Source organism: Medicago sativa, chromosome 1, assembly GCF_051527215.1.
Source record: "Medicago sativa cultivar Bolivia chromosome 1, Bolivia_mono, whole genome shotgun sequence".
NCBI classification, from domain to species: Eukaryota; Viridiplantae; Streptophyta; class Magnoliopsida; order Fabales; family Fabaceae; genus Medicago; species Medicago sativa.
In genome coordinates, this window is record NC_140749.1 from 93,031,832 (window position 1) to 93,053,527 (window position 21,696).

General features: G+C 33.4%; 3 protein-coding genes and 1 long non-coding RNA gene across 26 annotated transcripts; 2 read left to right on the forward strand and 2 right to left on the reverse strand.

Annotated features, from left to right (window-relative positions):
* The first annotated feature begins 285 nt into the window (after positions 1 to 285).
* LOC146959261 (WAT1-related protein At3g30340-like) lies at positions 286 to 2,972 on the forward strand. Its single transcript, XM_085740824.1, has 6 exons — positions 286 to 525; positions 1,081 to 1,137; positions 1,231 to 1,347; positions 1,455 to 1,857; positions 2,201 to 2,352; positions 2,450 to 2,972. The coding sequence occupies exons 1-6, from the start codon at positions 335 to 337 to the stop codon at positions 2,568 to 2,570; spliced, it is 1,041 nt and encodes a 346-aa protein (XP_085596950.1). The 5' UTR covers positions 286 to 334; the 3' UTR covers positions 2,571 to 2,972.
* LOC146959262 (Pentatricopeptide repeat (PPR) superfamily protein) lies at positions 923 to 6,702 on the reverse strand. 22 transcript variants are annotated; one of them, XR_015024859.1, is made up of 6 exons: positions 6,360 to 6,702; positions 4,615 to 5,876; positions 4,084 to 4,500; positions 3,014 to 3,134; positions 1,432 to 1,678; positions 923 to 1,313 (listed from the first exon to the last, which is right to left on the reverse strand). XR_015024859.1 is itself a non-coding variant. In XM_085740820.1 (3 exons), the coding sequence occupies exons 2-3, from the start codon at positions 5,804 to 5,806 to the stop codon at positions 4,157 to 4,159; spliced, it is 1,536 nt and encodes a 511-aa protein (XP_085596946.1). In that variant the 5' UTR covers positions 5,807 to 5,876; positions 6,360 to 6,702; the 3' UTR covers positions 3,945 to 4,156. The 22 variants fall into 22 exon arrangements, 4 of the variants coding, with proteins under 4 accessions (XP_085596946.1, XP_085596948.1, XP_085596947.1 ...); XR_015024857.1 differs by having other exon boundaries at positions 1,432 to 1,759; XR_015024864.1 differs by lacking the exon at positions 923 to 1,313 and having other exon boundaries at positions 1,623 to 1,759; positions 4,615 to 5,600; positions 5,737 to 5,876.
* A 3,571-nt stretch (positions 6,703 to 10,273) lies between these two features.
* Positions 10,274 to 11,834, reverse strand: LOC146959263 (uncharacterized). The gene is made up of 2 exons (XR_015022965.1): positions 11,312 to 11,834; positions 10,274 to 10,488 (listed from the first exon to the last, which is right to left on the reverse strand). It is a non-coding gene; the product is annotated as an uncharacterized LOC146959263 (long non-coding RNA).
* A 2,717-nt stretch (positions 11,835 to 14,551) lies between these two features.
* Positions 14,552 to 21,629, forward strand: LOC146959264 (E3 ubiquitin ligase BIG BROTHER-related-like). Of its 2 annotated transcripts, none has more exons than XM_085740825.1 (7): positions 14,552 to 14,911; positions 15,471 to 15,825; positions 15,905 to 15,963; positions 19,167 to 19,208; positions 19,288 to 19,409; positions 19,492 to 19,600; positions 21,363 to 21,629. In XM_085740825.1, exons 1-7 carry the CDS (start codon positions 14,630 to 14,632, stop codon positions 21,411 to 21,413), a joined length of 1,020 nt encoding a protein of 339 aa, XP_085596951.1. In that variant the 5' UTR covers positions 14,552 to 14,629; the 3' UTR covers positions 21,414 to 21,629. The 2 variants fall into 2 exon arrangements, with proteins under 2 accessions (XP_085596951.1, XP_085596952.1); XM_085740826.1 differs by having other exon boundaries at positions 15,923 to 15,963.
* Positions 21,630 to 21,696: the final 67 nt, after the last annotated feature.

The window sequence follows — 21,696 nt, forward strand, 5'->3', positions numbered from 1 at the left end:
ATGGAGGTGATGAGATAAGACTTAAAGGTCTTTTTATAAATGTAGCAATTATCACTTTATAAGCCGATTTTGTATAAGCCGATTTTGTATGAGATTAGTTAGACGAAATCCAAATTCTAATATTTGCGTTTTCTCCATGAGAGAAAAAGCAAGTAAATGTTGAACACTGGAGTGCTAAATGGAGGTGCTCATGTGATGAAGGAATATATCATCATGTTTGTTCCACTCTCATATGAGGTTACTTCCTCTATATATTGAAGAAGACCACACACAGTCTTCACACCATTCCTTTCAAAACTTAACAACAAATCACAAAATTGAAAAGGAAAGATTCATGATGTCAATGAACTGTCATGAATTGTGCAAGCCAGTTGCAGTCTTGATTCTAGTGAACTTAGCTCTTGCTTTTGTCAATGTACTTCTTAAAATGGTTCTCAATGAAGGAATTGACTACATGTCCATTGTAACATATCGACAGGCTATTTCATTTATCTTCATGGCACCTATTGCATGGTTCTATGAAAGGTACAAATCCCTAATTAAGCGTTTTGTACGACTTATTCATAATTTGTTTGGTCTTGTTATTTTTTTTTTAATAACATTTGCCCTTATTTGGACGTTGTTAGTTAATTAAGTGCTTGCTTATTTATAAGCTATTTCAATAATAAATGATCAATTAAAGTCAAACAATTTTTATATAACTCATAAGCTATTCTAGAGAGCTTAGGGACATATCATAAGTTGTCTCCATAAACTCTCCCACCAGTTTAACAAGTGCTTATACAGTAGATAAATAAGCTTAATCCAAACAGATCATTTATGTTTGGCATAAGCACCAAAAAATGTTTACAACTCGTCTAAAATTTATTTTCAAACTTATCTCAACAAGTTTTAAGAATAGTTTATGAAAACAACTTCCTAATTAAATGAAAACAATTAACCTTATTTCATCATAAAATATAAAAATAACTTACACAAGTGTTTATTCCACAGTCATGTAATAAACTTGAGGTTAATTTATTCTAGAACTAACTATACAAAATACTAGTACAATATAAAACAGTTTTGCACTTTTTACAGGAAACACAAACCGGAGGCTCACATAATATGTCTCCTTTTTCTCTCTGCTCTTATCGGGTATGAATTCTTGGGACCATAGAACAAAATTCTAGTTCTGTACTAATATTTTTTTAACTGTCATAACTGTAGTTATTGACTAAACTTTTTCAGAGTAACACTCCCCCAATACTTGTTTCTTCTAGGACTTGAGTATACATCTGCCACATTCTCTTGTGCATTCCTCAACATGGTGCCTGTATTTACGTTCATCATGTCACTTCCATTTGGGTAAGTTAGTTAAACAAAAAGATATATACATGTCCGTAATTACTTGATTGTGGAATATAACTACAATAACTTTTATTTATTTACCTTTTGGTTTAAAAATTTTCTAGGATAGAGAAGGTGAACATGAAAAGCAAGAGTGGTAAAGCCAAAATCTTGGGAACTATTGTGTGCATTGGTGGAGTTTTGTTATTAGCCCTTTATAAAGGAATTTCCTTTAACAACCCGCAGTCTCAACATGTAGCAAATATATATACAAGTGTACCACCAGCTGCAAAGTTTGAGAAATGGATTACAGGTTCAATACTTCTGACTGTAGGTAGCCTCTTGTGGTCTTCATGGTTTGTTATGCAAGAAAAGATTAGCAAAAAGTATCCATGTCAATACTCTGGCACTGCTATTTTGTCACTTTTTGCTGCTATTCAATCAACAATATTAACTTTGGTCATCAAGAGAAACAACGCCTCATGGATCATCAAAGGAAAGATAGAAATAATGTGTTTAATATATGCTGTAAGTACGCTCTTTTCGATGACATAGATACATCTTGTAGAATATTTTCAAAAGGATCCAAATTTGCTACAATAAAAATTCTCACGCAATCAGTTAGTCAACACATTGAGGTTGTTGGATCAAAATTGGCCAGTCATATTTCAAGCTTGGTATTTTAGAGTTTTAAAAAAAATCAAATTTGTTTGCTTTGTGCATCGACCGATCTTGATTCAACAGCCACCCCTGTGTTGAGTGCGTGAATTTGTGACTGCAGCAAATCCAAATCCTTTTCAAAACTATCTGTTAAGCTCATGTCATAATATAGAAACTTTAGAATTCAAATTTTTGATTTATTTGATCCCAGGGAATAGTGGGGTCAGGCTTGTGCTATGTGGCAATGTCATGGTGCGTCAAACAAAGGGGTCCAGTTTTTACTGCAGCATTTACCCCTCTTTTACAGCTATTTGTGGCTGTCCTTGATTTCTCTATACTAAAGGAGGAAATATACTTAGGAAGGTTGATTTCTTTTTCCATTTTGTTTTCACTTTTCTAAGATTCCCATACCTTTTATTTATTCCATTGCACCTAATGTATCCCTATCTACTATAAGCAGTATTGCAGGATCTGCATTGGTTATTGTTGGCATGTATATTCTTTTATGGGGAAAGAGCATGGAGGGAGAGCAATGTGTCATGAAGGATACACAAGCAAATCAAGACGTAGAATGTCAATGACAAATCCACCAATCACAACATGAATAAATAGTTATACTATACTCTGTAATGCAAGGGGTAGTCAAAATTATCCTCTAAGATATAGAAAAGTAATAATAAAATAAAGGGAAATGCTAACTTGGGACCTTAAGACACAAACACAAGTTAAGAAGCCAAATATAGAAACATAATCTTGGAAATTGTGTATTCATTATTTTGAAAAGTTTATAATTTTATTTTTTTAAGTCAAAACTTATGTTTTAATTCCATTTTTAGATCTTTAACTTGTGCCCCAAGTTAGCACGACCCTAAGATAAATGCTTCATTTACTTTTCATGTATCTTGAAAAACTGTGCTATACAAAAGTTGTTTCACAAAAGCCTGTGGAATGGTATAACCACTGACCGTATAAGGTATTTTGAATATATTCATTCAAAAGCATAATGGACAGCCCTCATCAATACCTTATGATTATTTTGGCTGCAATCCTTTCGTAGATTCTATCAAATCACACAAACATCTCCAACAGAACTAAAGACATCGACATCAGATTTGTGATGTTAGGATATAGGCGACTAACAATATCTGCAAGTCATAGTTATTCTCCTATCAATACCTTTTTGAGTATGCTGGTGTGAAAGGCCGAGAATCAAAGCAATGGATGCCTATCAGTTTCAACTAATATACTCCCTCCGTTTCAAAATGAGTGTCGTTTTAGGTGTTTACACATATATTAAGAAATGCAATGATTAAAAGAAAGAGAATGATTATTTTACCAAATTATCCTTATTAACTATTGGTTAGTTTTAAAAGTAATACTTTGGAAGTAGTGTGCAGAGTATTAATTGGAGGGTACAATTGAAAAGAAAATGTTATTATTGCATTGGAAACTGAAAGTGACATTCATTTTGAAACAATTTTTTTTGGCTAAAGCGACATTCATTTTGAAACGGAGGGAGTATTTTCTACCACATTAGAAATAATCTGAAATAATAAGAACCACTATTTCCATTGATTACCATCAGTTTCTGGTAGGAAAGAGGCTGATTTTCTTTTATGTAAATCTTAAATATAATAGAAAGGGTCTTGCTAACAAGTGCCCTAAGGGCACTTGTTAAGGATTCTAAATTAGAAATAATTGGTAAGTTTTATGTAGAAAAAGTTACTTTTTCAAGTTTCAATATGTTGAATGCATCAAAATTTCTTCTTTAAGCTTCTTAACAAATGCCTTAAGGGCACTTGTTAGCATTTCCCATATAGAAATTATTGACTCAATTTTGTGTCCATAAAAACATGTAATAAACATGGTCAACAAACTGCCAACAATTCCAGAACCATCAGGGTTTTCAAGGCTTTTATCTAGTTATTAGTTTATTACTAATTAGAGTGCACAAATTTGTTTTCACAATATGTAACGGTAGTTACATTCCGTGAGTTGTAAGCCTGTAACCGACGTGTTGCATGGATTTCTAAACTGCAGTAAAATATGAAGACATTCACTTGAACGCAAAACACAAGTATTTTGATAACTTACATTGAGATCCAGGTCCTGTGCAATAACTCTTCCACAACAAATGTTAACTGCTACAAACATTGATGCAGTCTACTCAAAAGAGAATCAAATCATCTTCAATTGATGTATCATTCAACAAATTATCCTCCTTATTGTCTTGGGGACAACCATGTTTCATTTGACAGACAACAAGATGTAGCATAGAATAAGTTTCATCTGAATCAGGGTGTGTTTTATCATGAGCAATAAATCTATGATCGATCCCAGATATTTCAACAAAACTAAACCCGGGTGATTTTTTCACCCCTCTTCTCTCCATGGCTTCTCTCATGCTTTTTGAATCATCCCAACGTTTGACAACTGCATAAACATTTGACAGGCCAATATATCTTCCATCATTGTTTGGATCTAGCTCAATAAGCTTCCTGCCAACAGTTTCTGCAAGATCAAAATTTCTATGGTTAATGCACCCGCTAAAAATAGCACCTAACATGGAAACCGTTGGTTCTATGGGTATTTGACATATAAATTGGTATGCGGTGGTTAATTGACCTGCACGCGCCAGCACATCTACCATGCAAGCATAGTGCTCACTTGTAGGTGTCATGCCATGTTTTACAAGGCTCTCAAAGAAGTTCCATGCTTCTTTAACTAGTCCTCCATGGGCACAGGCAGCCAACAGGCAGAGGTATGTAATCTCATCAGACCGGATACCAGCCATTTGCATTTCCTTAAACAATTTAAGAGATTCTTCCACTAACCCATGTGTAGCAAGACCACCAATCATTGCGTTCCAAATGAACACGTCGGTTTGACTCTTTGAGACGCCGCGAAAAACAAACAAAGCCTCCTCTATTGCCCCGCATTTAGCATACATGTCCACCAGAGAAGTTTGTAAGACCATTGTCATTGGTAAAACATTGTCAATAATGTACTGGTGCATCATCCTTCCCTTTTGTAGAGCACCAAGGTGTGCACAGGCAGACAAGACACTGACCATAGTCACTTCATTGGCTTTGGGACCAACAGCCCGCATCTTTTCAAAGACAGCCATAGCTTCCCTGTACTCCCCAGCCTTCACATAACCATCAATCAAAGAGCTCCATGACCGAACATCCCTCTCTTGCATAGACTCAAAAACTTTCTGAGCCATGGCCATTTCTCCACACTTAGCATAGCCGTCCAACATGGAATTCCATGAAACCAAATTTTTCCCCTGCATACTCTCAAATACTTTATGAGCCCACATGATATTCCCACAAGAAGCATACATGTGAATCAAAGAATTCTGGATAAATCGATCAGACTCATGCCCGGTTTTTATAATTTGGGCATGCACAGATACACCACTTTCCTGTTTTGAAAGGCGTGCTGAGGCCTTCACGAGAAATGGGTATGTTAAGTAGTCTGGTGCAACCCCATGCCGCAACATCTTTAGAAAAATAGACAGGGAATGGATTGGATTTTTGCTATTTGAATAGCCTCTGATGATTATATTCCAGCTAAAAATTGTTGGACAGGAAATCTGGGAGAAAACCCTGTAGGAATAATCAATGTCGCCTGAATTGGATAGAGCAGAAAAAGAAAGAATTTTGAATATAAATGAGTCTTCATGAGATAAACCATAAGAAATCCCAATAGCATGAAGTTTCTTCAGTTCAAGCATTGATTTACATTTATCAAGGAGGCTGAGCAGAGTTCCATTTGTATTTGCAGTTTTACACAACGGTGACACACCAAGCATTTACAGGTATATCTATCTTGTCACACCCACAAGTCCAACACTTTTAGTGTATGTATCATCCGAGTAACACCTAGCAAATGCAACATAAACAGGAAGTCAAATTATGATATAATAACGATAGTGATGGCCCAAGCCAGACTAAACATAAAGTGAAACAAATCAATAGAACAAATTACAATATAATGGCAGTTCGTCTTTGTGTAGTTTTCATTTAAATTGAGCGGGAATAATGTTGAGACATTTAATCAAACATGTAATATGCTTCATTCTCTAACTTGTTTTATGCAATCATCTATAATTTTCTAAGCAACAAAATTACATGCAAAGCTGTAGTTAAAACTTAAAAGGTTCAATGTAGTAATGCATCTGAATTGATTCAAATGCTGTCAAATTTGTTTCAGTCATTTCATCAAACAGTTGGCAAGCAGATGCTCAACCAGTGATTCAAATATATGTATACGTGCCCATTTTAAAAAATAAAAAGCAACACAGTAATAACACTGAACAACAACAACGTTGTGATTGTTAGAATAGAAGTTGCGAAGAGAGAAACCTTGTAGAGAGCGTAAAGGAGAAATGGCCAATTTGTAACGTTTGGAATGCAGAGAAGTAGAGACGATAGTGTCTCTATGGGGCCCACACCACAACGAATAAGTACGTGCTTGGAGTAAGTTGTTGTTCGCCGCTGGTGAAGGTGTGAAATACGAACGAGGCAAAGCCACGGGCTGGGGTGATTGTATGAATCTGGAAATGGCACCGAGTTGGGTGGTGTTAGTTTGTGAGACTTAACAAGAGTTTGAGATCATGACCGTGAAGGAGACTCATAAATTTTTTTCAAAATAGGACTAATAAAATTTGTTTTTCCCCTTGAAACTCATACAAGAACAAGAGTCAATATCAAACCTATACCCACTTGTAGGGGATTTCATGGATTAGGTTGGGACGGTTTTGGTTCAACTTGTTATTTGATCCGGTCAAACTTAATTGGCTGAAGTGAGATAAAAAATCCTTTTTTTTTTTTTTTCATGTCAAATCCAAATTGAATCAAGGGTTAATATGTCTTTACCCCCTGTAATATAGGCGAGTTCCGGTTTTCCCCCCTGTAAAAAAGATTCTTTCGATTCCAACCCTGTAATATAAAGATTCCGTCGAAAACCCCCCTGAGCACATTTGAGACCCCCCAGCTGATGACGTGGCATGACGTGGCGCGCTGAGTCACCCTTGTCTGCTGACGTGGCTTGCTGACTGTATAATTAATTTTATTTTTTATTTTTTTTAAAGGGTACACGTGGCATTTGTAATATTTTTATTTCTTTACCCCCTGTAATTTAAGCGAGTTACAGTTTTACCCCCTGTAAAAATTTTAAAAATAAAAAATAAAATCTGGAAAATTTTCAAAAAAAAATTATTTTTTTAAAAAAATTCTGGAAAATTAATAAAAATTGAAAATAATTAAAAAATACAAAAAAAATTAAAAAAATAAAAAATCTGGAAAAAAAATTTCGCATGACATGTGTGTATATACATACCACATCATTAAATCATTTTGATAATAAAAATTAAAAACTGAAAATCTTTTAAAAATAACAAAAAATCAGATTTTTTTTAAAAAAAAATAAAAGATTGATTTTATTTTAAATTTTAATAATAACAAAAAATCAGATTATTTTTTTCGAAAAATAAAATAAAAAAGCAGAAAAGACATTTAGATTTTTTTCGAAATTTAAAAAATTGTAAAAAAGTTTGGATTTTTTTTAAATTTAGAAGATATTTAAAAATACTGAAATTTAATTTTCAAAATAAAAAAGTTTAGATTTTTTGCGAAATATAAATCCTAATTGTTTTTGGCTAAATATAAATCCTAATTGTTTTTGGCTAAAATACTGAAATCAATCCATTCGCTAAATATAAATCCTAATTGTTTTTGGCAAATGTTCACTATTCATATTTTTTTTGTAATCTGGTTTCGTCCCCGTACGCGGGTTCGCTATGTTATGCTCATGATTAGTGAATTTTTGTTAGGATATTTTAGGACTGTTTCGCTTGGTCTGATTTATAATGATGTATGCCCGTTTTGGGTTTTAATTGGGTTAGGTTTTATGTCCCCCCAGTCTCTGTATCTCTCTCTTTTTTTTTTAATGTATTTTTCTTTTTACTTAAAAAAAATTTAAAAAGTGTCTTATTTAAGAGACATTAAAATTTAAAAAGTGAGTACCTCAAGTTGCTCTTCCATTGTCTTTTGAACTTCGCAAAAAAATCTAAACTTTTTTATTTTGAAAATTAAATTCCAGTATTTTTAAATATCTTCTAAATTTCAAAAAAAATCCAAACTTTAGTGATAAAGATTTGGAGGACCCAAAAATCGTTCCAGCATTTTTTTTCCAGATTTTTAATTTTTTTAAATTTTTTTTGTATTTTTTAATTATTTTCAATTTTTATTAATTTTCCAGCATTTTTTTTAAAAAAATAAATATTTTTTAAATTTTCCAGATTTTATTTTTTATTTTTAAAATTTTTACAGGGGGTAAAACTGGAACTCGCCTAAATTACAGGGGGGTAAAGAAATAAAAATATTACAAATGCCACGTGTACCCTATAAAAAAATAAAAAATAAAATTAATTATACAGTCAGCAAGCCACGTCATGCCACGTCATCAGACAAGGGTGACTCAGCGCGCCACGTCATGCCACGTCATCAGCTGGGGGGTCTCAAATGTGCTCAGGGGGGTTTTCGACGGAATCTTTATATTACAGGGTTGGAATCGAAAGAATCTTTTTTACAGGGGGAAAACCGGAACTCGCCTATATTACAGGGGGGTAAAGACATATTAACCCTTGAATCAATCTGATGAGCGGGTTGGTTTGGGTTTATGAGTCGTTAAACATAACTTTTCTTTTAAAAAATTAATATATACTCCCTCCGTTTCTTTTTATAAGTAAATTTTACTTTTTAGGTTCATTCAATTAATGATGCATGTGGTCTATATTATGAACCACATGCATCATTAATTGAATGAACCTAAAAAGTAAAATTTACTTATAAAAAGAAACGGAGGGAGTAATAATTAAATGATATTAAATTTGATGAAAATTCTAACATTTAGATTAAGAGTTTAATTAGAATATTGTGACAGTGTAAAGTTACTTTACGCTGTCGACCAATTAAAATCATTATTTTAGACACATCAGTCTAAGTTCAAAAAAGAAAGAATCAAGAAAAAAATCTGGAGTAATAATTGCCATCAATTCACGTTTAGTTTTTTTACTAGTTTTTTTTTTTTTGGTACAATTTTTTTACTAGTTTTATTTAATCTCTTTTTGATTTTCATAACCATTTGCTCCTTTCACCTTTCATGCTTAATTTTATAATGGTTAATTGATACATTTCAATATTCTCTTCACAGTTATTATGGTAACACTTCTGGTCTTAGAATGCTTTAGATCAATTTGAATCTCTTCATTGAAAAATCGAGCTTGGTCACCATAAAGAAATAACCGAAAAAAGCATAAGGTTGTAGCACAAAATGACAGCATCAAGTCAGAAACTTCTCGATCAAGATTATTTCTATCATGCTCTCACACCCATATATAATGATCCCCTATCTATTATTTTAACAATGGTCCAACAAAATTAGAGAAAAGAAAGAAAAAAAAAACACTTTGCCGTGAAAGGTGAAAGGAAGAAGTAGCATTTTGAAGATAAAAACTTAAACATGTAGTGGTGGTAATTATTACTCTAGATTTTTCTTGATTCTTTCTTTTTTTAACTTAAGCTGGTGTGTCTTAAAGAATGATTTTAATTGATTGATAGTGCAAAGTAACTTTACACTGTCAGAGTATTCTAATTAAACTCTTAGATTAAACTTTAGTATTTTCTTTTTAAAAAAATAAAAAAAAACATAAGTATTTAAAATGTTAACACTTAAATATACGTAAAACATTTTAAGATTGACACATAAAAGTCTTAGACGATATTATAGAAGATAAAAAAAAAACATTTTTTTGAACGGATTGGGTTCACAGATTTGAAACCATCAACTTGTTATCCAAAACAATCGGCAATGTCTCCACTCAGTCCACATAAACAGTCTCCTCCACTCACAGTGTTGGTTGCTACGAGATGAAGGCTTAGAGAGAGGGGCAGTTTTACCATTTCAAAAATCTAGGGTTTCTGAAGTGGTATCAGGTTTTCGATGTCACCTGCTTCTACACGAGTTTTATATTATATAACTCTCCGTGTACTCAGCAAGTTATGTGATATTGGGCTGGTGCGAGACCGATACCTATTTGTCGACAAATTGACTGTTTAGTTTCACTTACTAAACGTATCCCTTGTAATAAGTCTTACATATTTCTCTCGTTTAATTGTCCTTTCGTGTGTGACTGTGTAGGTTCTCGTAACGTTGTCAATAATATTAAATCCTATTTAATATTATAAATAGTGAATAGTATCCAGCAACACATCACTGCTATCCAAATGACAGGAATGTCAAGTGATTTGACAAAACCTTTATGCGATAAATGTAACGTCTTGGATTTTTAATCCAAAACATTACTTATATTTCTTTCTTTTACAAAAATAGTTAGACTAATTTAAATTACAATTCAGAAAAACCCAAATTTGTTTCCCCGCGAACACGCTTCAAGAAAACGTCAAGCACACATCATCTCTTCTTTGGTACCTAAAATGTTGGTTGTAAGGGTTAGTCTTCAACACCCATGAAATAAAATCAATAATAAATTAAGACATCAAATAAGAATATACAACCATCATCTAAGAGTCGTGCTAAAACATTTCTTTTTAATTTAAAATATTCATCACTCTAAAATATACTATAAGAACAAACACAAGACTCAATACTCAATGTTGATGCAAATGCATGAAATGCAAATAGACCATGATCCGGATATCGCCCCAATTGGCATAATAGTTTTAATCGCCCCATTTGGCATATAATAATAATCGCCCCATTTGGCACTTAAAATCCATTGAATCGCCCCATTTGGCACTTGATAAAACAATATAATAATCGCCCTTCTTGGCACTTAATATTCCATTGAATCGCCCCAATTTGGCACTTGATAATCGCCCTTTTTGGCACTTAATATTCCATTGAATCGAATCGCCCCATTTGACACTTAAGAATCCATCAAATGCAATGATATGCATGCTATGCACTCTTTCTTTCTTTATTCTTTTGACACGTAAACCACATAAAATAATAACTTACACACAACTTCTAAATCACATACACAACAGAGAATCATTCTAACTCAACAACATTTTTCATTTCACAAATAAGCAATCATCAATATTTACACATTCATCAAAACACATACTTTAACAAAATTGCAACTCATCAATTCTTATAACTATCAACTACAAGGAAATTAATAAAAACATAATAAATCCTTTCACTCAACCATCGAATCAAGAAGCATATCAAATTCAACATCATAACCTATCATTTTCATTTAGATCATGGTCAAGACTAGAGCCCTTACCTTAGATGCTCTCCTTCCTAGCCGAATAACCTCTAAATTTATACGCATCATTCTTCGCTCCGCTAACTCAAATTCAATCGACCAGGAAAACAACACAAAACATGTTTCTCGAATGTGTTGAAGGCTATAAAGGGTGGACGTAGATATCGGTAGGTGACTATTGTAGATAATTGGGAGGGTTTGGTTATTCTTTTTCTAAAGCGTGATGTATTGCACATGAGAGACTAATACCTATACAGCAAAATTAGGTTAGGAGATAGTTAAATTTATGGATGTATAAGGCTATGGATGGAGGTTCCAATTGAAGCAATTAGGATAAGTAATAGTGGTCGGGTATTTAAATAAGGGAAGAAACTTGATGCAAAGAATTATATGAGATATATGGTATAACTTGTATGATTAAATAACAGAACCGATTCAACGAAATTTGAGAAGAATATAATGCTTGTGTAATTTAAGTTAGTGGAAGATGACTGGTGGTGAGAGAACTGAAAATCAAAGATGGAACGTGGGGCAAGTAATCAGTATCAGCAGGCATTAGTTAGACAATTAATAGGCTAGCATATAACAACTTAGCTATAAAAGTGCAGATCATGCATAAATTGAGAGAAATCCTCATGAGTCATGATCTATGGTCACCGATTTTGACTTTGGAGTGGCTTGAATGTAGGTTAACTAAAGGAATGCATGTTCCACGTGTATGACTTGGTAAAACCTAATTTGGCTCATCTCAGATGATTAAATCAAACTTAGTTACTACAAACTCTTTTTTTTTTCTTCCTTAAATTAAATAATTGAAATGATAATAAATCATCAAATAAACAAATATAAAATAGACTCATCAATAAAAATAACTCATCAAAATAATTAATAAATAATGGAAACAATTACAATTATTTTATCATTGTCACACCAAAATGATTAATTAAGTAGAGAAAATCAAGAAAATTATAAAAACAACATGTAGAAAATATTGGGATGTTACAATAAAGATATTGTGCATTGTTATCCCTTTGTCCTCGTGTTTATACTGATCACAAGGCACGTTATAAAGATTTTTTGCATTATTACCCATTTGTCCTCGTGCCTGTATTGATCACAAGGCATAATATGTCACCCTTGTCCAATTCAATATTGGTCCCTTAAACAATTCTCCCGTCATGTAGGAGGGGTAACTTCTGTCAAGGTCACTCGTGTCCCTCCACATGATTTGTCGAAAATCCATCAATAGACTTTACAGTTATCGTGTTATGGACGACATTTGTACGACAACAAAGTACCCAATGAAGTTGCCCTTAATATAGACCAACACCCGACTCCTACGTTTAGGGTGCACAATGGTTTCAAGTCGAATGGTGGATTACACTACTTATCACTGTGACAATGACTTGTGACTTTTACATAATGTTCTATTCAGCGTTCTCATGACAGGTCATTCCTATATAAATATTACTCCTACTATTTATATCTATGTGAAGACTGAACAACTTTTTATCCATGATACGTGAGACGTGATCGTTGGTCTACGCACATAATAATCTATATGCTTTGATGTTATCCCATTTCACATTAAAGCTTGATTACAAATGTTTTTAAGAGTAGCGTCTTTGTGATTAATCTCAACAACCTTTGATTTGATTTATCCAATATTAGATTGTAGGTTGTTTTCCACTAATAACTTCAAATATTTTTAGACATAGATAGTACTAAAATATAAACTTAGAAAAAATTATGTTGCTAAATGCAAATTTGTAGAAAATAATATTCAACGAAAATCGACAATTACTTGTAAATTCCCTTATAATATGGTATAAACTTCAGTTTCAACATCCATATTGCTTAGTTTAATGATTCATAATGGGTGAAACCATTACATCTCTTTATACAAGGGCATAGTTTAATATCTTATAACTATTTACAACATAATTGATGATCATTTGCAAACCGTACACGAAAGAGTCTGCCCACTTTTCAATTTTTCCTCTATAGATAGATATATGTTTCGAGACTTATGAACAATGGCCTTTTTTTTTTTGGTCAAGTATGAACAATGACTTTTATCCATATAAAATATAAAAAATTGAAGCCTAACAAAAATTACATATAACAAATTTAAAAAAGTATTCCATGTTTCCCTAAAAAAAAAAATTATTCCATGTTAAATTAAAATAAAATACTTACATTTAATTTATTGAAATTAGAATAATTTAAAATAAAACTAACGTGAAAAACTATAATTTTTTCAAATATTAATTTAAATATTTAAATAAACTAAACATTTTTCTTACAAGAGTGGTTTTGTCATTTAAATGTAATATTTATCACATCATTTAAAAAAAATATACATCACATCTTTGTTATTTTTTGTGAGAATATCACATATTTGTTTAGCTTCCATTTACATAGAATTATTCCTTCAAAAAAAAACTTATATAGATTTTTTTTTTGAAAGGATATAGAATTAATTTTTTGAAAGGATATACAATAAAACTATCATTTCCACTAAAAAATATATCAACAATTTTTTTAAGTGAGTAATTTGTTTCATTTTTAGTATTTTTTAATCTATAAATTAAAAAAATATCAAAATTAATTTTTTTGACAAGATCAAAATTAATTTTTAAAATATGCGTAATTGTTTACAAGAATAATCTTGTCATTTAATTATGATATACTATATCTTATCTTATTACTATGAGATATTTTTTTTGACAAAATCTTATGACTATGAGATGTGTACTAAAAATACGATATCATACTGACATATTGTATCTAGCAGTATTTTTACAGAATATTCTTATCTAATTCTATATTGGGTCTCTAGAAATTAAGTTGATAAACTCAATAAGTTACATTTTTCTCCGCAAGCGTAAAAGGAGGCCGTCCATCTTGCGTGGGACCCACAGAAATGAACGGTCGTTTCGAATCGGAGCGTCTAAATTAGAGGACCCCACTCCCAGACTGTTTTAGCAGACCTCTTCTCTTTGAAATTGATTTTGATTTCGTTGCCGTTTTCTCCTTTTTGTCCTTTTTTTTACGGTCATCACCGTTCACCATTATCTTTTTTTTAAACAGAAACAATAATCATAAATCATATATAAATATAAATATAAATATAAATATAAATATAAATATAAATATAAATATAAATATAAATATAAATATAAATATAAATATAAATATAAATATAAATATAAATATAAATATAAATATATATAATATTCCGTGAAATTGATTCTCGATTCGATCATTCTACTTTTTCTTCCCTCTATTCATATTCGTTCAGTCTCTTTTTCTTCTTCCCAATTCCTAATTCCAATGGAGAACGACACCACCGCCACCAACAACGGCACGGCCAAAGTAGGTTCAGGCGGAGGAGGAGTCAAATCCAACAATCACATCCGCGAAGAAGAAGAAGAACATTCCAATTTGAATAGCGTCGAAAACCTACCAGAAAAACTAGAAGAAAACGATGAACACGAAGCGGAACAACAACAAACTGGATCTGAAACCAATGCTCAACAACCTTCCAGAACTCCTTTCACTAATCTCAGCCAAGTCGATGCTGACCTCGCCCTCGCTCGAACCCTTCAAGAGCAGGTTCCCATCTTCTTCTTATTCTATCACTCAATTATTTTTATTTTATTTTAATAACTTTGTGTTTGTTGAGAAAATTACGATAATGAAGTGAATTGCAAGTTTTAGGATTCATTCAATTTTGAATAACTTCAAAACTGACACCAGATTATTATAAATAACAATTATCTGTACCCTAATTATGCTTTAAATTGCTTAAACCCTATATTAGTCATGAGTTAGGGTAATAGCTTTCCTAGCTTCAAGTTATATATCTGTTAAGCAAATACTAAACATGGTTATGTGCTTCCTTTTTATTTATTGAATTTGAATTTTATTTATAACAAAGTAGCACTTCAATTTGAATGCATATCTACACTATAAGAAGGAGAGCAAGTGATAATTGAGGGACTGAATTATATAAGATAAGGAATGGAAGTTATTGTGCATTAACTTATTTTCGTAGCATTTTGGGTGTGTATTTATACTGAAAAACCAAGGGAACTATGTAAGTTTGATGCTGAGAATGAAAGTTATGGTTCACAAATAATTGAAGCTTTTGTTTCATTTTGTAATTGAATAGGAAAGGGCGTACATGATGCTGAGAATGAATAATGATGGAAGCGATTATGGAAGTTGGGAGGGTGGGAGCTATTTGCATGACGATGGAGATGATTTTGATGATCTACATGACGGCACTGATGTAGATGACGAGGATGATGATGAAGACGATGACAATGAGGAGGATTATGAAGATGAAGACGAAGACGCATTTGACGTCCATGATCATGCTAGTGTTGGAGACCGTGAGAATAATCCCATCATTGAATATGACCCGGAGTTGTTTTCAAGTGATGAAGCCTATGCAAGAGCATTGCAGGAGGCTGAAGAGAGGGAAATGGCAGCTAGACTGCTTGCTCTTGCTGGGATACATGATCGTAAGTTTTCTTTGCTGTGAGTGTAAATTCGGTGGAATTTTGTCGTACTTTTTTCAAATTATATAGTTAGAATCTCTAGTTTCGTTTTCAATTACAGAGGACGCTGAGGACATGGAGGAGCATGCTGCTAACTCTCAGGTAAATGTCTTTATTTTTTTGCGTTATTGTGCATTCACGCACGCACACTCATGGACTAATCTTCGTACATTTACACTCCCATGCAATTTGGAAAACGAAACATTTGAAAGACGTGAAATCTCAATGTCAATACCATATAATTAGGGGAATATTTTTTTTTTTGAGTAACGGGTATATTTCATGGTTATTAGGAAAATAATAGTTTAAAGTAGATATTTTCTTTGGCTGTAGACATAATGTGGTCCTATTAAAATATTATCGTAATATTAACATTCTCTTTGAAACTTTATTAGTATCATTTAGCTTATTTCGTTTATATCCACTGCACTTGATAAATACAAGATGAAATCTACGTAAGATTTTATCGAAGAGCAATGCTATGCACACACGTTCTGTTAAACGCTTTTGAACACTTGGGTAAACACGGGTCCATGTCATCACTTTTTAAAAGCCTTTTACTTGCCAACCGGCTATGCCTGTTTAGATACGCAGCTTTTACTTTTTATTAAAACCTCTTAGAAAAACAGATTAGTTGCAGATCTAAACTATTCTTTTTCTGAAGCAAATTTCATTGAAGCAAATAAAAAGATCTCCTTCGCTGTTAAATCTCCTACTCAAACACAACTACCACATGAACAAACCAAGCACACAATGCTGGTTCTTTATTACATATTAAAAACAAGTTATTTCATCTTAAGTATTAAAAATGAGTTCTTTGATTTTCTTAAAAAAATGGTTATTTGACTCTCTCTTTATTTCTGCAACAAAGACACACCCAACCTGATTAAATGCGCTCAAACATCAATTTCTCTCCGTGTGTTCTGTGCTTCAACACCCTAATGAATTTTAGAAGATTTGTGATCTACAATCTATGAACAGTGCAAAGGATCAAACCTCCTCTTCTTCGCTTTCCAATATTTAGGCAAGCTTGAAGGTGATGGCGGTTGCCGCCATGCCTGTAAACATTGATTCGGTCATTTGGGGCGTTGAGAGAATGCTCAGTGAAGACAAAGTTGATTAGAAGATTTTCATTTATTTTTTTAATAAAAAGACAGCCGGTTGCCAGTTACAATATGTAATAAAAAGACAGCCGGTTGCCAGTTACAATATGTTTTAATAAAGATGACGTGGACCAATGTTTAAGCAAGTGTTCAATAGTGTTTGACAGAACGTGTGTGCCATTACTCTTTTATCGAATGATTCCTGTGTTGTATTTGAGGATGTTTTATTAGGCATCTTTATTGCAAATACCGTGATTGGAAAAATCTAATGGTTTATTCGAGATTCTAGTGTATTTCGTTTTTATTGTTCCCCTTATGAAGGTCAAGAAGATATTTAATGTTCGTGCAAAAGTTATGTATTGCTGAGCATGAGTCACTAGGGTTGCACAAGCATGTGTTCTTTCATAGTGATCCATCCTGGATAACAGCACAAAGTAGACGACCTCAAAATTATTATGGCAGGATAGCAGATAGTGGAATAATCACTATACTGAAGACTAGATATGAGTTAAATAATTTCTATAAATACATTTCATAATTAATTATAAGAAACATAGTCCTAACCTTAACACAAACATCAATAACAAGTGTCAAGGAGTCAATTACGTTTAAGCCTCTGAGTGGATGATGTCATAGCTGGAGGCGGGGTGGGAATAGGCCAGTCCAGGCCAGACTTTGATATGCCTTAGCCTGGCCTACGAAAAAAATTACAAGCCTGAGCCTGGCCTATGGCCTATCATAGGCCGTTTTTTTTGGCCTGACCTGGCCTGTTTAAAAGCCTGGACTGGCCTGAAAGCCTACTTACAGGCCTACTTCACATTGAGGCCATCAAATAGTTCATTTGGCCTACTAAATAGGCTAAACAGGCCTTAAAGCCTACTTAAAAGCCTATTTCACTACAAGTAAATTTTAACTAGATTAAAGCCTACTTAAAAGCCTATAACAACAAAGCCTATTAACGGACTAATAGATAGAGAAAAAGATGTTTATATTTTTAATGTATGCAATTATTTTAATATAATTTTTTTTTTAACAAATAAGTATTAATAGGCCGGCCTATTAGGCTTAATAGGCTTTTCTAGAAGCCTAAGCCTGGCCTATTTAACTAAACAGGCTTTCTAAAAAGCCTAAGCCTAGGCCTATCTACTAAACAGGCCAGGCCAAAACAGGCCAGGCCGTAGGCCCCTGTAGGCCGAGCCTGCAGAGGATGTGAGGGGAGGCTGACTAATGAAGTAAAAAAGAAAAACAGTCAGATCAAAATGCCAAGAGAATAGAGGCATAGTCAGATCAAAATACCAAGAGAATAGAGGCTTGCCAGGTTGAAAAAAAATGAGGACTCAGACCCAAAAAAACAAAGAAACTAGAAGGGTGTGCTACAAAATAGAGATAGAGAGCCGCGCGGACCCTTTTCCCACTAAGACGACTTTCTTGGAAATTGAAAAAGGAGTAGGGAAGGGACACGTGAACAATCAACATACCAGAGTAGTGGTGTTGTGTGAGTAAAGATTTGAGCAATGTTTCCAACCTTATAGCAGATGTAGGATACTAGGATAGGCTCTAGTAACATACATGTGCGGGCAGCCCAATAGCAGATATATGATTCACTTAAGTACTATATTAGAATTTAGGCTTAATGCAACCCCAAAAACAAGCTCAGGTGGTGAGGATTTATGTATGCATTATAGAGTATTTTGGTCATATACCTTGTCGATGTCGACCCTGACAAAAAAATAGATGATTGAGAATGTATAAGATTATGTGTGAAGTTGTGCGAGACTGTAAATAATTGTATCTCGTAGTGGGTGCCACCCATGCTGCAACAGAAGCACTAATCTGTTCTGTTGATTAATCTGGTTCCCTACAGACACGTGTCAAACACCTGAAGATAAAATATTACTATGACCTCAATTTGATGTTTGAAAACAGGTTATTAGAAAATATTGTAAAATGAAGTTTGAGCCCGTATTAATAGTAATAACAAAATCTTTGGACCAACTAATTATCTTAATTTCTTCCATTTAAAGTCAAAATTTCTCTTGCAGATTCTCTTCATAATTTTTATGGTAATATGTTGTAATAACAGAATCATCTAGCTGGATTGATATACACTTTTTTTGGATTGTAGAATTAACTCATACTACGCATTTACTACTCTTAAGTTAACTCAAATCTATAAGTACTTATTGTGACCTAATTCTGCAGGATGCTTGGGAGGATGTTGATCCAGATGAACTTTCGTATGAGGTAAATTTGAACAATATCAAAGTTTGTGTTGTGCGTCCTACTCTCTGTCGGTTTCTGTCTCATGTTTTAATTATTTTAGGAACTATTGGCACTGGGTGAGGTAGTTGGAACTGAGAGCAGAGGTCTTTCAACTGATACTATTGCCTGTTTACCTTCAGTCAACTATAAGACGGGGAGTGATCAACTTGGGAGCAATGATTCGTATGTGAAAACTGCTCCTTCTATATTCAGCTGTGATCACAACAATATATACTGTGGTGCCTGATTTTTGTGTCCATGTTAGGTGTGTCATTTGCCGGGTAGACTATGAGGATGATGAGTCCTTGACAGTTCTTTCATGCAAGCATCTGTACCATCCCGAGTGCATTAACAACTGGTTGAAAATAAACAAGGTATGTTCATTCATGACAATGTGTTCCTCTGCCCCTCCCAATCATTTACATTTAGCTGTATTCGTGTGTCTTAGTGCAAGTTCCTAGTGTAAGTTTTGAGTCGGTCCGTTGGGTCCTTTCTAAACGAGCTTATCGGCATCTGGTTGAATAATGCTTCTATGCCTTAATCAGTTAAATGATGCATAAATGTTCTTTTGCGTTGTTAGTGTTGTTCTGCTAGTAAAGTTCTTAAAATGCCTTGAGTAGAACTTGGATTCCACTGTATATCATTTTCTGTCCTACTTAATACCTTTCGCTTTCATTCTAAATTCGTGCTACATAGATATAATTTGGAACATATCGTAGTATCAATCTGATGCTTCTCAAGGCTTTAGTTTGCTAGGTAATGCATCAAGTTCAAGAATTTTTGTAGGTGTTGTTATCCAGTTCCTAATACCATTTTTAAAAAATGGAAAGTGATATTAGTTGTTAGTTACTATTATTTTGTTAGTGGGGGGAGTTGCGCCCGTGAAATCCTTGTCACTCAAACCTTTATCACTCCTCAGTTCCTAATACTTTTGATTTAGTCTGTTTTGTAGACCCTTTCTGCCCAAACAATATCATCTTGCTATTCATTTAATTTGCATAGTTTTGCATATTATGTTAGCTTCTTTAGACCCAATGTTAAATATCTTCACTATTTGCTAGTCTTGATTTTTCTATTCATTATTTCTTTTACAATATCGTAACATACACTAACAGTTCTCTCGGAACCAATTGCCATGTTTCAAATCTACTTATTTTCTTAACTTTTAAAGCTGTGCATTTGATATTCTTTCGAGATATTTAAGAAATTAGTGTGGATTTTGAAACATTTCACATGTATGGTAGATATTGATTTCATCCATTACATATTATTTATGCGCTGAGCACTTAAGGGCTAGATGGTACTACATGCTTCACTAAATGTAAGAAGAGTAGATCAAATGGAGGAGAGTCAGGTTAAAAGAGGTAGAGGAAGACCTAAGAAAACCATTCGAGAAACCATTAGAAAAGATTTAGAGGTCAGTGAGTTGGACCAAATATGGTTTTTGATAGAACACTATGGCGTAGCCAACCCCACTTAGTGGGATAAGGCTTGGTTGTTGTTGTTGTTGTTGTTGTAGAGTAGCTTTAACTTTGGAGGGAACTTTAGCCTTGATCAAAAGTTGAATATTAAGGATATGACATAAGAAATTGAATAAAAAAGTCTAACAAGTGAAAGATCTTGAAGGATCACTAGTCCAGAAAATGGGCATTAGAATAATTGAACAATGACAGAATTCAAGGATGCCATTTATAAAAAATGAAGGTTTTTTGGCTGTTAAGAAACCAACTCAACCAACAGAAAATTATAAGGGGTCAATAAGGTTTTATCACTTGGCTGCCTCCTTTGTAGAATCCCTTTTGGCCTTAAATGTAAATAAAATTATAAGCCCAGGCTACCCCATCTCAACCAACAGAAAAAACAAGTCAGGTGCAGGACCACTTCTACTGAAGTATCGATGATTGTACCACATCGTTCAGAAGACGTTTTTAATACTCTGCCATTCTATTGAACTTCTCTTTTTACTTGCTATATATTATGATATAAATCTCTGGTTCCCTACTAGTTTAGATTGTCTCATTTACAAAATCTAATAGTAACATGCGTCAAAAATTCGTAAATTATCCTGTCTTGAAGAGATTGTTGAGTTATTTGCACTGGAAAGTTGTGATATAACACTCGGTTCTTTGTCTGCAGGTTTGCCCTGTTTGCAGTACAGAGGTATCTGCTTCTGGGAGCAACTTGTAGGGAGAATGAACAATTATTCCTTCCAAATTGAAGAAAATTTGTACAAGTTGAGAGCACTATTGTTCCTTATTTTAATAGCATTACCAGTATGAGGAGATAGTCTCTGCTTGCTTTGTTGTATATCTAGATCCTTCGTTTTAATTGCAACATGTAACTTTGGGAATCAGTTCTCTTGATTGTCTTATTTTAATGGAATGACTGGCATTATAGTGGTCAGGTATGGCGGGAGGAATCAGACTAATTATGGTTGTTCAGAATAATCATAACTATCATCGTCTCCATT

Excerpts from the sequence above, each read along its gene's own strand:
- LOC146959261 (XM_085740824.1), top strand. The coding sequence starts at position 335 with ATGATGTCAATGAACTGTCATGAATTGTGCAAGCCAGTTGCAGTCTTG. Across the intron at positions 526-1,080 it reads ATTGCATGGTTCTATGAAAG|GAAACACAAACCGGAGGCTC; the intron begins GTACAAATCCCT and ends CACTTTTTACAG. Across the intron at positions 1,138-1,230 it reads TTTCTCTCTGCTCTTATCGG|AGTAACACTCCCCCAATACT; the intron begins GTATGAATTCTT and ends AAACTTTTTCAG.
- LOC146959262 (XM_085740819.1), bottom strand. The coding sequence starts at position 5,806 with ATGCTTGGTGTGTCACCGTTGTGTAAAACTGCAAATACAAATGGAACT.
- LOC146959264 (XM_085740825.1), top strand. The coding sequence starts at position 14,630 with ATGGAGAACGACACCACCGCCACCAACAACGGCACGGCCAAAGTAGGT. Across the intron at positions 15,964-19,166 it reads AGCATGCTGCTAACTCTCAG|GATGCTTGGGAGGATGTTGA; the intron begins GTAAATGTCTTT and ends CTAATTCTGCAG. Across the intron at positions 19,601-21,362 it reads ACTGGTTGAAAATAAACAAG|GTTTGCCCTGTTTGCAGTAC; the intron begins GTATGTTCATTC and ends CTTTGTCTGCAG.